The 14,408-nt window shown below is 43.6% G+C and overlaps 1 protein-coding gene across 5 annotated transcripts in view; it reads right to left on the bottom strand.

The window, feature by feature from the left end:
- ZC3H14 (zinc finger CCCH-type containing 14) overlaps positions 1 to 12,664 on the bottom strand; it is a 44,334-nt gene extending 31,670 nt beyond the window's left edge. Inside the window, exons 1-3 of one of the 5 annotated variants that reach the window (XM_073349390.2) lie at positions 11,985 to 12,494; positions 11,489 to 11,531; positions 10,035 to 10,212 (exon numbers count right to left, since the gene is read on the bottom strand). In XM_073349390.2, coding sequence (XP_073205491.1) covers positions 10,035 to 10,056 — 22 coding nt within the window. In that variant the 5' untranslated portion in view covers positions 10,057 to 10,212; positions 11,489 to 11,531; positions 11,985 to 12,494. Of the gene's footprint in view, positions 1 to 8,919; positions 9,640 to 10,034; positions 10,213 to 11,488; positions 11,532 to 11,984; positions 12,495 to 12,514 lie in introns of those variants that run through there. The other 4 variants (XM_073349392.2, XM_073349393.2, XM_073349389.2 and 1 more) reach the window with 4 other exon arrangements.
- Positions 12,665 to 14,408: the final 1,744 nt, after the last annotated feature.

Below are 14,408 nucleotides of genomic sequence, written 5' to 3'. Positions count from 1 at the left end.
ATTTTTCAAAGCAACTTTGTAATTAACAATGACATTTCTATAAGATTTTCAAAGTACAGGAAATGCACAAAAGAGGCAGAGAAAAAGAAGACATCAAAATATTTCTCCAGTTTTACTATAAACTCCTTGAAATAAAGATTTTCATTAAACAGGAAGCACAGAATGTAGCAAGAGAATAGCAAAATCATGGCCAAACAGATTTGTTTAAACTAATTGGTAATTACTTGCGAATTTTCTTGTAAAATCAAAAGCTTTCAAGGTTCTCTTTTTTGCAATAAAAAATCTGCATCACTGACAACACTACATGTAGCCCATGAAGTTGCTTCATCAAAACCCTTCTATGTTTGACATATTGTGATGGAATGCACCCCTGTATTCACACCCTATACGCTATTGTAATAATCTTTGTACAAGGCATGCCTTGTGAGGTATCATTTGAAAACTCCTAACTTGCTGATCAGTAATATCATTGTAAAATGCATCTAGGAAAATCATGTGTAAAGTTATGAACATAAGATGAAATCATGACTGAAGTGTGTTTCCCAGATAAATCTGGGGAGTAGCTAAACCAGTTTTTCAAAGACAAAGGGCAAGCAGACGCCCCAGCCAGGTGTCAACAAAGCTGATGGGCCATCCCCTATCCAGTGATCACTCTTTGGCAAGAAAGGGGGGCAAGGACAAAGAAACCTGCATCTTAGAAAAGAAACAGCATGAGGTCTCCCTGGTCCATCAGACCCCAGTCTCTCAGTTCTCAACTGGAAATGCTTTTCAAAGAGGGACTGAAACTATAAAGAGGAGGGGCAAATACTCCAAAGCTCCGCTCCTCTCTCTCCCTGTCCGTCTCACTCTTTGCACCTGAGAAGACAAAAGAAGCAGCCATTGGACTCTGGGGGAGGAATCCTGACCTGAAAGTTTGGTCAGTGATGCTGTTGGAAGCATGTGGTAAGAAAATTTGCTGAGAGTCTAATATCTAAACTGGGGGTGGCCAACCTGAGCCTGAGAAGGAGACAGAATTTACCAATGTACATTGCCAAAGAGCCACAGTAATACGTCAGCAGCCCCCACATCAGCTCCCCCACACCCCGTTTCCAGCACCTCCCACCCACCGGCAGCCCCGCTGATCAGTGCCTCCCCCTCCCTCCCGATCAGCTGTTTTGTGGCGTGCAGGAGGCTCTCGGGAGGGAGGGCGAGGAGTGAGGGCATGGCAGGCTCAGGGGAGGGGGCGGAAAGGGGTGGAGTGGGGGTAGGGCCTGTGTCAGAGCCAAGGGTTGAGCAGTGAGCACCCTGTAGCACACTGGAAAGTTGACGCCTGTAGCTCCAGACCCGGAGTCAGTGCCTATACAAGGAGCTGCATATTAACTTCTGAAGAGCCGCACGTGGCTCCAGAGCCACAGGTTGGCCACCCCGATCTAAACTGTATTCTTAAAATTATTCACCTAAATCTGGGTTATTGCTGATTATGTTATGTATGTACCATATGACTTTTAAAAACAAATTTTGTATTTGTGGATAATCCAAGCACTATACCTAGATGTACAGTCACTCTTTTCGCAACCTGTGTATTATGTAATTTTAACATTAGCGTTAATAAAATTTTTAAAATCTGTTAAACTAGGCACCAGAAAGCATTTTTATCTTATTTTCTTGTAACCATTACTGACTTTTATGCCTCATTGCTTGTACTCACTTAAAACTCTCTCTTTGTAGTTAATAAACTTGATTTAGCTAATCCAGTATTTAAATTGAAGTATCTGAGTAACTCCATTTAAGGTGGTAAACTTGTATTATTCCTTAAAGGAATGACGGAATTAATGTGCACTGTTCGGGAGAGGGCTGTGCAGTGCAAGACACATTTTTTTTGGGGGGGGGAGCGGGGGGAGGAATCCAGGACTGGGAGTGTGCTGAGGAATACTCTGATACTCTGCAGTATAACTCAGGTTGGTAAGAGCTAGAGTGAAACCCAAGTGTGGCTGGCAGGCTGCAGCTGTACAGAGACTCATGGTGAGACCTGCATGCTGGAAGGCCATTTGTGAGCAGCCTAGGTTGGAGCTACTATAAGCAAGGTATTATGCGGCACTCAAGGTTTACTCCTGAAGGCATTCTACATGAAAAAATTAAAAATTCTGTGCCAAAAAAATATAAATTCTGCACACAATATTTTAAAATTCTGCAAAATTCCGCAAATTTTATTTGTCAAATAAATGTGGAGGCTCCAGCATGGCATTGGGAAGCACAGGCCACTGACTGCACAGAGGTGGGAGATCACTGTGCTTCTTCCCAGCTTCCTCCCAGGACACAGACTCAGTGGTGAGGCTGCACCCAACCCTGACACAGCGCAAGGACCAGGCCCGCCCCAGAAACACCCCAGGGCCATGCCCGTCCATGCCAAGTGCACCAAGTGTGGGCAAGCAGGCTCAGCAAGGCAGGATCCAATTATGGAAGGGCTTAGCGTGGATGGATCCAGGTGTGGATTTAGAAGGTTCTGTGTGGGGCAACCTGGGTGCAGGTGGCTCAGTGTGGTCCGGGTGCGGGGGGGGGGGGAGGAATTTGGATGCACAGAGGCTTGTTGGGGGGTTCTGGGTGCAACAGTAATGGGACTCTGCAAAGGGGTCCAGGTGAAGGTGGTTGGGGCTCGGGGTGTGTGTGTGTGTGTGTGTCTGGGTGTGGGGGGATAGACATCAGTAGGGTGGGTGTGGGGGGTTCAGTGGTGGGGTCCAGATGCCAGGGGAGTGGGGATCCAGGTACAGCTGGTTGGAGTTCAGTACGGTGGGGATCTGGGTGTGGGTGGCTCATCAAGGTAGTGCGGGGGTAGGGTCTTATTGGGGGGGTTATGGGTGCGAGGGGGAGGCTCGGCGTGAGGCTCTGGGTATGAGGGGTTCTGGATGCAGTAGGGGTTGGGTGGATGGGGGAGTAGCTCCCTGTACAGTGATCCCTCCCCCTGCAGCTGAGGAGTGATGGGTGCAGGATGCGCCGGGGGTGGGGGAGAAGACGCAGGCAGGAGGGGAGTTTGCAGAGCTTCCTACAACCGATGGAGAAATCTGGGGGTGGGTCTGACACAGCCCCAGATGCCATGCAAGGGAAGAGGAAGTCCTGTCCTCCCCAGCCCAGCCGGGACTAGCAGCTGAGCCCAGTGCAGGGTAGGAGCCACCGGCTGGGTCTTCCCCAATCCTGCCCCCTGCCCCACAGTGATTTACCTCTCTATCGGCTGCCCTGGGCACACAAAACATACTGCCGGGGAGGGTCACATGACTGCTCTTGTGGCTTCCCTTTGCTTCCCTGTCAGAAAGTTATTTTTCTGCGGGGAAGCAAAGAAATCTGCAGGGGGACATAAATTCTGAGCATGCGCAGTATTTCCCCAGGAGTAACGGTTGTAGGACAGGGATGAGACAGCCCATCACTGGTCTGGACTGCATCCCGGTATGTCAGACATACCTACTTATGACAGCACAACAAATAGATTATCTGATAAGCAAATGAATAAGCAAGCTTTTCGTGGACAAGTTTTCCATTTCCTCTGAAATACAACAAGCTTCAGATATGGCTAAAGCACATAAGATTGTCAACTCCACCAGAACCCAAATTAAAGACTACAGTAAAATTTTAAAAGAGCAAGTGAGTCACACATACATGATAAACATATGAACAATGTTATTTTGATATCACATTTGTATATTATGGCCTTTAATTTAAACACTCATAGTATACGTTTCTCATTTATTCAAATATTTAAGATAAAAGCCCTATACTGCAAAAGGACTTTCTCCTTCAGGAAAAGCAACCAAATAGAGCAAGGGATGGCAACTTTTGGCATGTGGCCCATCAGGGAAATCCGCTGGCAGGCCAAGAGACATTTTGTTTGCATTGACTGTCTGCAGGTACTGCCCCCTGCAGCTCCCAGTGGCCGTGGTTCACAGTTCCCAGCCAACGGGAGCTGCAGGAAGTTGTGGAAAACATGTCCCTGAAATAAAGAAATTTCCTTTCTGATTTATGCATGAAATTTACAGACAAACCTTTACCTATTAACTTCAAAAATTCCATCTTAAAAAAAATGAATAAGCATAGATAGACACTATATACTTCATGGGGGAATGGTAAGATCATTAGGGTCTGGATTCAGCAAAACACTTCAACTCGTGCATAACTAGGCATGTCAGCAGTGCCAATTAAATCACTTGAAGTTACATACATTTTTAAGTGCTTTGTTCAATCAGGGCCTGATTGAGAGATTAAAAGATTAAAATGCAAGATTAAAAACAAACTATTGTTCATTTCAGATGAATATCAATGAAACAATGTCTTACTTTCATTCCTTACTATGTATAAAACACTTTGCAATTCTCTACAGTGCCTTACATTTCAAAATATTAGATTATTAAAACAGCAGCAGCATTCTGAATGACTTTATGAAGAGGATTAGAGGTACCCTTTTTTATTTTGATGACACTTAACAATGCTGCGCAACCCCAAAGCTACCGTTGTCACTAAATGTAAAAGAAAACCAATAATGTTTACTGAAGATAATCCAATTCAGAACTGCTCCTTACCTATCTTTATTTGAGGGAGTGGTGGGGAACGCTGCTGAGAGGAAATAGTGGCTACGGCTACAAGTTTGTCAGGGAGGTCGCGGAAGTCATGGATTCCGTGACTTTCCACGATCTCCATGAAATTCTGCAGTACAGCAGCAAGTGGGGTTGGCCCCAGGGGCCCCCTAGTGCACCCACGCCCCGAGGTTAAGATTTAGTAAGGGGTGTCTATAGTAAAAGTCATGGACAGGTCATGGGCCATGAATTTTTGTTTATTGTCCATGACCTGTCCATGACTTTTACTAAAAATACCTATGACTAAATCTTAACCTTAATAATGGTACATCCATTCTTTATTTAAATAAATAAATAAATAAAAATCAAGGCCCCAATCTTCAAGTGACTTATTTATGTGCTTAACTTTATACTGTGAGTTGTCTGACTTCAGAGAGACTACTCACAGCGTGTAAGGTCAAGCATATTTGTATTTAACATGTTTATTACAGTAGTGCCTTAGAACAAATCAAGAGTGGGGCCCCATTTTACTAGGACTCTACAGAGCAGCAGACAGTCCATGCCCCGAAGACTTTACAATCAAGCATATGCATAAGCCTTTACAGTATCAGGGCCTAAGGAAACAAATCAGAGAAAAAAGGAGGAAGTCTTAAAGTGAAATCAAAGCATAACTGAACAGAATTACATTTTCTCTTATATTGTAAAATGTACAGAGGAGAATGTGACAGTTTGTGTTCTACAGCAGTTAAATTCATATACTGCAACAGCAGTTCTTAAAGTTCGTAAGATATCATTTCAGCCCTGTGCTAGTACTTTGTGAACCATTCCAGAGTAAGACATTACTGTTCACAGTCCCCTAGTCTCTTACCAAAATGTATGGAAGTTACTCCCTTGCTGAAAAACTTCGGGATCTGTACAAATGTGAGATTTAGGTATATTTTGAAAAATTCTGGATTAGCATTTTAGAATATTTTTTCTTCTCTTTAGTTTCCTATGTTGTGAGATTTTCCGTTAACAGTTATTTCTACATTATAAATAACTTTAAAAAACCAAAAACAAGTCTTTTTACAGAAAACCTAACAGAATGGGACAAATAGACACAAATCGGAATAAAAATGTACACATACAGAATGGTCTATGCTCAGAATAGTAAAAATGGCTCAAGAAGTAGGGAGGATTTTGGTTTTCTAAAGGAAGAAATGGAGGCAAATATTAACTGGAAGGCTGTTCCAAGCATTAAGGGCAACATGAAAGAAAGTGTAAAATCAGGAGCGAGAAATGACGACAAAGGACCACAACAACTTGAGTGTAGACAGAAGGTAAGATAATACATGGACAGAGATGTAGGTGGGTCCAGAGACCTTTCAATAAAATGAGAAGCTTGAACATAATTCAGAAGAACGGGAGCCATTGTAAAGATTATCTTGGTAGCTGTCTTTTGAATGAACTAGCTGGTGGGGAGAGACAATGGAAGAGGGGGTTACAGAAGAACAGCCATACTGGCTCATATCAAAGGTCCATCTAGCCCAGTATCCTGTCTTCTGACAGTGGCTAATGCCAGGTGCTTCAGAGGGAATGAACAGAATAGGTAGTTACAAGTATTCCATCCCCAATCTCACATTCCCAGATTCAGAGAATCATAGAATATCAGGGTTGGAAGGGACCTCAGGAGGTCATCCAGTCCAACCCTCTGCACAAAGCAGGACCAATCCCCAACTAAATCATCCCAGCCAGGGCTTTGTCAAGCCTGACCTTAAAAACTTCAAAGGAAGGAGATTCCACCACCTCCCTAGGTAACGCATTCCAGTGTTTCCTAGTGAAAAAGTTTTTCCTTATATCCAACCTAAACCTCCCTCACTGCAACTTGAGACTATTACTCCTTGTTCTGTCATCTGCTACCACCGAGAACAGTCTAGATCCATCCTCTTTGGAACCCCCTTTCAGGTAGTTGAAAGCAGCCATCAAATCCCCCCTCATTCTTCTCTTCCGCAGATGAAACAATCCCAGTTCCCTCAGCCTCTCCTCATAAGTCATGTGTTCCAGTCCCCTAATCATTTTTGTTGCCCTCTGCTGGACTTTTTCCAATTTTTTCACATCCTTCTTGTAGTGTGGGGCCCAAAACTGGACACAGTACTCCAGATGAGGCCTCACCAATGTCAAATAGAGAGGAACGATCACGTCCCTTGATCTGCTGGCAATGCCCCTACTTATACAGTCCAAAATGCCACTGGCCTTCTTGGAAACAAGGGCACACTGTTGACTCATATCCAGCTTCTCGTCCACTGTCACCCCTAGGTCCTTTTCTGCAGAACTGCTGCCTAGCCATTCAGTCCCTAGTCTGTAGGGGTGCATGGCATTCTTCCATCCTAAGTGCAGGACTCTGCACTTGTCCTTGTTGAACTTCATCAGATTTCTTTTCGCCCAATCCTCTAATTTGTCAAGGTCCCTCTGTATTCTATCCCTACCCTCCAACGTATCTACCCTTCCTCCCAGTTTAGTGTCATCTGAAAACTTGCTGAGGGTGGAAGCCACACCATCCTCCAGATCATTAATGAAGATATTGAACAAAACCAGCCCCAGGACCACCCCTTGGGGCACTCCACTTGATACCGACTGCCAACTAGACATGGAGCCATTGATCACTACCCACTGAGCCAGACAATCTAGCCAGCTTTCGATCCCCCTTATAGTCCTTTCATCCAGCTCATACTTCTTTAACTTGCTGGCACAAATACTGTGGGAGACTGTGTCAAAAGCTTTGCTAAAATCAAGGAATAACACGTCCACTGCTTTCCCCTCACCCACAGAGCCAGTTATCTTGTCATAGAAGGCAATTAGATTAGTCAGGCATGACTTGTCCTTGGTGAATCCATGCTGACTGTTCCTGATCACTTTCCTCTCCTCTAAGTGCTTCAGAATTGATTCCTTGAGGACATGCTCCATGATTTTTCCAGGGACTGAGGTGAGGATGACAAAGCTGCTGGCAAACAGAGGCTAGGGACACCATCCCTGTCCATCCTGGCTAATAGCCATTGATGGATCTATCTTCAATGAACTTATTTAGTTATTTTTTGAACCCTGTTATCATCTTGGCCCTCACAACATCCTCTGGCAAAGAGTTCCACAGGTTGACTATGTGTTGTGTGAATAAATAGTTCCTTTTGTTTCTTTTAAACCTGCTGCCTATCAATTTCATTTGGTGACCCCTAGTTCTTGTGTTAGGAGAAGAAGTAAATAACACTTCCTTATTTACTTTCTACACACCAGTCATGATTTTATAGACCTCTATCATATTCCCCCTTAGTCGTCTCTTTTCCAAGCTGAAAAGTCCTACTCTTATTAATCTCTCCTCATATGGCAGTTGATCCATATCCCTAATAATTTTTTCTGTATCTTTTTTGATATTGGCTGACCAGATCTGCATGAAGTATTCAAGATCTAGGCATACCATGGATTTATATAAAGGCAATATGATATTTTCTGTCTTATTATCTATCCCCTTCCTAATGATTCCCAACATTGTTAGCTTGTTTGACTGCCGCTTCATATTGAGTGCTTGTTTTCAGAGAACTATCCACAATGACTCCAAGATCTCTTTCTTGAGTGGTAACAGCTAATTTAGATCCCATCATTTTATATGTATAGTTGGGATGATGTTTTCCAATGTGCATTACTTTGCACTTATCAACATTGAATTTCATCTGCCATTTTGTTGCCCAGTCACCCAGTTTTGTAAAATCCTTTTGTAGCTCTTCACAGTCTGCCTGGGACTTAACTATCTTGAGTAATTTTGTATCATCTGCAAATTTCGCCACCCCATTGTTTACCCCTTTTTCCAGATCATTTATGAATATGTTGAATATTACTGGTCCCAGTACAGACCCCTGGGGATACCACGATTTACCTCTCTACATTCTGAAAACTGACTATTTATTCCTACCCTTTTGTTTCCTATCTTTTAACCAGTTACCAATCCAGGAGAGGACCTTCCCTCTTATCCCATGACAGCTTACTTTGTTTAAGAGTCTCTGGTGAGGGACCTTGTGAAAGGCTTTCTGAAAATCTAAGTATACTATATCCACTGGATCCCCCTTGTCCACATGCTTGTTGACCCTTTCAAGGAATTCTAGTAGATTGGTGAGGCATGATTTTCCTTTACAAAAACCATATTGACTCTTCTCCAAACAAATTGTGTTTATCTATGTGTCTGACAATTCTGTTCACTACTATAGTTTCAACCAATTTACCCTGTACTGTAGTAAGGCTTACTGGTCTGTAATGGCCAGGATCACTTCTGGAGTCTTTTTTAAAAAATTTGCATCACATTACCTATGCTCCAGTCATCTGTTACAGAAGTGGATTTAAATGATAGGTTACATACCACAGTTCGTAGTTCTGCAATTTCACATTTGAGTTCCTTCAGAACTTTTGGGTGAATACCAACTGGTCCTGGTGATTTATTACTGTTTAATTTATCCATCTGTTTCAAAACCTCCTCTACTGACTCCTCAATTTGGGAGAGTTCCTCAGATTTGTCACCTAAAAAGAATGGCTCAGGTTGAGGAATCTCCTGTAACATTGCACCCCATAATGCTTTATGGGATTATGCTTATGAATGTATATATGACATAACTGGAATATGTTTTATGCTAGATATGCCATGTAACATATCTCTGTAAAGGTTATGATCCACTGGATATATTCATCATATTTGTATGCATGTATCATTTTTGTATTCAAAGTTATGAATATTGGCTATGTACTTGTTTAATTTTAAGTAGCCTCGGTGAAGCAGTTGGTCAGCTTCCTGAGAAAAGACTATTCTCAGTAACTGTCCAAACAATGAACTTGGAGACGTGAATCCACATCTGAGCTTTCCCAGGAATGTGGCCTGGCTGGTAAGGAACTCAGTCATGCATGGACAAGTGACTTGCCCATGTGACTCCAAAACTCCATCTTGGAGCTGAATTCTGGATAGGAGAAAGGAAGGGGTCTCCACCCACAAGAGAAAGTCTGTTTAAGCCCCTGGGAGATCCCTCCATTTTGTCTTCAGCTGGCTCAAGAGATAGCCTCTCCACCCTCAAAGGATACCTGAAAGAAACTGAAACAAAGGACAGTAACCACAGGGGTGTGAGTGATTGCTGGACCCAGACTAGAAGGAGGCTAGTCTCTAAAAGAAGCTTACTGGAACATCTCTGAGGGTGAGATTTCATCTGTAATCACTTTCTTACCGTATTAGGTTTAGACTTGCGTGTTTTATTTTATTTTGCTTGGTAATTCACTTTGTTCTGTCTGTTATTACTTGGAACCACTTAAATCCTGCTTTTTGTATTTAATAAAACCACTTTTTACTTATTAATTAACCCAGAGTATGTATTAATACCTGGGGGGGGGGGGTAGGAGGGGAACATCTGTGCATCTCTCTCTATCAGTGCTATAGAGGGTGAACAATTTATGAGTTTATCCTATATAAGCTTTATACAAGGTAAAACAGACCTATTTGGGGTTTGGTCCCCATTGGGAGCTGGGCATCTGAGTGTTGGAGACAGGAACACTTCTTAAGCTGTTTTCAGTTAAGCCTGCAGCTTTTAGGGAACGTAGTTCAGACCTGGGTCTGGGTTTGTAGCAGGCAAGTGTATCTGGCTCAAACCAGGCAGGGCACTGAAGTCCTAAGCTGGTAGGGAAAACAGACTCAGAGGTAGTCAAAGTACATCAGGTGGTAGTTACCAAGGGGTTTTCTGTGATCCAACCCGTCACATCTCCCTCACATACTCAACCATGAAGACCAATACAAAGAATTCATTTAGTTTCTCCACAATGGCCTTATCCTCTTTGAGTGCTCCTTTAGCATCTCAATCCTCCAGTAGCCCCACTGATTGTTTAGCAGGTTTCCTGCTTCTGATGTACTTAAAAAAATGTTGCTGTTACTTTTTGAGTTGGCTAGCTGTTCTTCACGTTCTTTTTGGCCTTTTGCTCCTTTCTATTTTCTTCAATAGGATTTAACTTCCACTTTTTAAAGAATACCTTTTTGCCTCTAACTGATTCTTTTATTTTGTTGTTTAGCCCTGGTGGCACTTTTTTGGTTCTCTTACTGTGTTTTTTAATTTGGGTATACATTTAATTTGAGCCTCTATTATGGTGTCTTTAAAAAGTTCCCGTGAAGCTTGTAGGGATTTCACTTTGGGCATTATACCTTTTAATTTCTAGTTAACTAACTTCCTCATTTGCAGTAATTAACACCAGAGATTACTTGAGTACTAATAACATTTTGGCTCTAGAAAAAAGAAAGAACTGATTTCAGAGATATTGTTGAAAAAGAAGCTATATAATTGGGAAACCAGAGAACCGAAAGGTAACAGTGAGAAGGAAAGAGCAGAATCAAAGAAGACAACCAGGTTGCATGGTTGAATGACCAAATATACAGTGGGGCTTACAAACAAATTAAAGAGAAGACTTGCAAGGAGAAATTATGAGCTCATCCTCTTCAGACATGATGGGCTGAGAAAATGATGGGGCATCCTTTCATAACCACTTTGGGTAAACCTGTAAATGTAATTACCCATCTGACACATTTAAATAGGTGGCAGGATTAATTTCGGACCCAGCTACAACCTTTGGGCTTGATCACCCAATGGCATGTGATCCTTACACCCATGTAGCCCATTCCCCATGGACTTCAACTGTGCTCCAGGTGAGTGCCGGAGTTTGTAAGTATAAATCCAGACACAGGATTGAAGCCTTTCTCAGAGTTGCTTCCAGTGGAGCACTATATCAACTTGTGAACTATTGTTACACTAAAATAAATAGCTAAAGTCAGTGCAGTACCCCACACACTGTCATGGGAGGAAACTACCTTATACTCTTGCAGGGGACAGACACAAACTAGCAGGGGTTTTCCACCTTTAACTACAATGAGCCTAAATAAAGCTATTAAACAGAATAAAACTTACCGACATAAGCCCCCAGCTCCTGCAATTTTCCCTTTATAGCACCCTACAAAAAGAAAATAAATTAAGAGTATTGCATTTAAGTTAAGGAACACTGGATATAACTAATACCCAAACTCTGAAAGAATGTTGGTTGCTAAAATGTGTTTGTCAACACCACTAACACAGATCTTGTACAGGTGTTGAGCTTATTTTTCCTCTTTTCCACTATTTGCAAAGCAAACTTCCAAGGGGAGAGGCAGTGTTGACAACTCTCATAATGTAATCACCAGTATCTCCGGTATCCCTAGCTCCTTGAGTAATGAGATTACTTGAAAATCTCCATTTATGTTTTTAATTTTCCAAGCCCTTCATAATTGCAGAGAAACACTGGAAAACGTGAACACCCTCCTCCCCCAATAAAACAAACAGTAAGAAGAAACCCTTTTTTAAAAAAAAGTCTCATTTTTAAACCAATCTCATGACGGGGGCGGGGGGAAGGGAAGAGAAGAGAATCTACCTCATGATTTTTGAATCAGGGTTGGTGTATACTAGTGATGGGCTCAAGCTGCATCATTCAGAGCCAGAGTTCGGCCTCCCCGAGTGCGGGGATGTTTGGAGGTCGGTTCGGCCCCTTCCAGAGCCGGCTTTGGCGGCACAGTTCGGATCTGGATGTGGGGTCGGATTCCAAACCCCGATGGAAGCGGGGTGTCGGGGGGGGGGCAGGCGGGGGCTGTGGTTTGGGCCTCTCGCCACCTGTTCTCACTCCCTGGCCATTCCCTCGTCGCCTGCCCCTTCTCCCCGCTGGGCGCGCGCGCGCACGTCGGCGAGCGGGTTGGACGTGGACCCCGGCGGACGGTTCACAGCTGGGCCCGGGGCTCGTTAGCGCACGGCGGGGTGCCCGGCCCGTGGCACCAGCCTGCGGCCCTGTTCAGCGGCTGCAGCGCGGGAGGGGCCCGGGGCCGCACCCCCCCCCGGGAACACGGCGAGCGGGGGGAGCTGGGTTCGCCAGCGCCTTGCCCGGGGCCCCACGGCCCCCTTCTCTCTCACCCGGATCTTGCGGCTGATCTCGGTGCCGATCTCCATGGTCGCAATGTCTGAGGAGCTCCGGGCCGCCGCCGCTACCACCACAGGCCGGGCCGGCAGAGAGAGCGCGGCCTCCGCCTGCTGCGCCCTCTGCCGGGCCGCCCAGGAACAGCACACGCCGGGACTAAGCCCACCCCTCTCGGCCCTCTACAGAGCGCCGGGGTCGGCTGCTCTGCCCGCCACAGGTCGCCTCTGCGCAGAGCCTCCCCGTCGCCGCTGAGCGCCCCATCCCTGCTCTCCGCCTGCCCGGCCCCCAGACACGGGTAACCTCCCTTTAAAAACAAAAACACGGAAACGGGGTGGAAATATCCATTTTATTTCAATTCTGAGTCAAGTTGCCCAGTTGCCTATTCAGGAAGTTTCCTTCCTTGCTAAATTGGCCGATTTTAAATCAACATTTAAAAAAACCCTGTATCCCAATCAGCTAAGGATGGGATTCACAAAGGTACTTTTGGGGGAAGGATAGCTCTCAGTGGTTTGAACATTGGCCCCCTAAACTTAGAGTTGTGAGTTCAATCCTTAAGGGGGCCATTCTGGGCCAAAAATTGGGGATTGGCCCTGCTTTGAGCAGGGGTTTGGACTAGATGACCTCCTGAGGTCCCTTCCAACCCTGATATTCTAAGCCTCAGTTTTAGGGTCCACTGTGATTCACAAAATTCCCACCAAACCCTGCAAGCGCCTGCATTTTGAGAGTAAAAAGTTAAGACCCCTGTGTGGATACAAAATTCATATCCGCGGATATGCATATCCACAGATATAACAGGCTCTGCCAGGAACCACAGTGGCGAAAGCAGCAGCAGCATGTTGGGCCCCCACTGGCAAGAGCCAGCACTCACCCCAGGCAGCTCCTCTCCCTGACATGACTGTACCGCACCCAGTCCTGACCACTGTAAACCCAGTTTAACAGGCCAGTATACTGTTGGTACTTTGGACTGCTCCAAAGTGCCATAAAGCAGTGAGAGCGAATAAGTGAATCTATCGCTAAAGCTAAAATTAAAACAAAAATTAAGGTTATTACATACATTTCATAAATCACTGTATATATCACATGGTAACTTTTTTAAAATTTGTATTATTGTAGCTCTGGTAACCCCATTGTGCTAGGTGCTATACAAACACAGAGCAAAAAACCAGCCCCTGCCCCCAACAGTTTACAATGTAAGAATAAGTCAAGAGACATCAGATGGTTCCAGATGAATATGAGAGTACAAGGAAAAAATGAGACAGTATTGATCAGCATACAAGAAGTGGTCTTAACACACCTTAATAATTGAAACAAAAAAGGTTATTTCCATACAAAAAAACTACATTTAAAGATATATCAATAACTTAAAGGTAAAAACATTAACATTACAGGGATGTTGTAATTATCCCAAAAACAAGTATACAAAACCAGGAGTTAAGGTAAAACTTAAAAGAAATACAAACATATTAAAATATGGAAATAAACAGTAAAGGCATCTAAATAACATGAACTCTGTCCTGTAACAACACCATGCAATAACCATAAAATTATGATCAATAATAAATTTTTGTTTTGGGTCCCCGATTAGATTAAATTGACTTTAAAGACATTAAGGACAGTTGTAAAAAATTACTTATGGGTTCACTACAGAGCAGAGATAAAGTTTTCTAGACAAGAAAGGTCTGAATGCTAAAGGACATTGTAAAATTAATTTTATCTCAAACTAATTAGTGGATTTACTTGTAAATTACCTTTGAATACAGAATGAATTTTCTGATAAAGTGCTGTAATTTTGGGGAGTATATGCTGTATTCTTCATACATAAATCAGTGATTCATTTCTGTATTAAGTGCAAATCTCAGTTTTAACTACAAAGCTGTAACTGAAGAACCT

This window comes from Lepidochelys kempii, chromosome 6 (genome assembly GCF_965140285.1).
Source record: "Lepidochelys kempii isolate rLepKem1 chromosome 6, rLepKem1.hap1, whole genome shotgun sequence".
Classification (NCBI taxonomy): Eukaryota; Metazoa; Chordata; order Testudines; family Cheloniidae; genus Lepidochelys; species Lepidochelys kempii.
The sequence above is the reverse complement of the archived record's forward strand: the minus strand, read 5'-3'. Positions and strand labels throughout refer to the sequence as shown.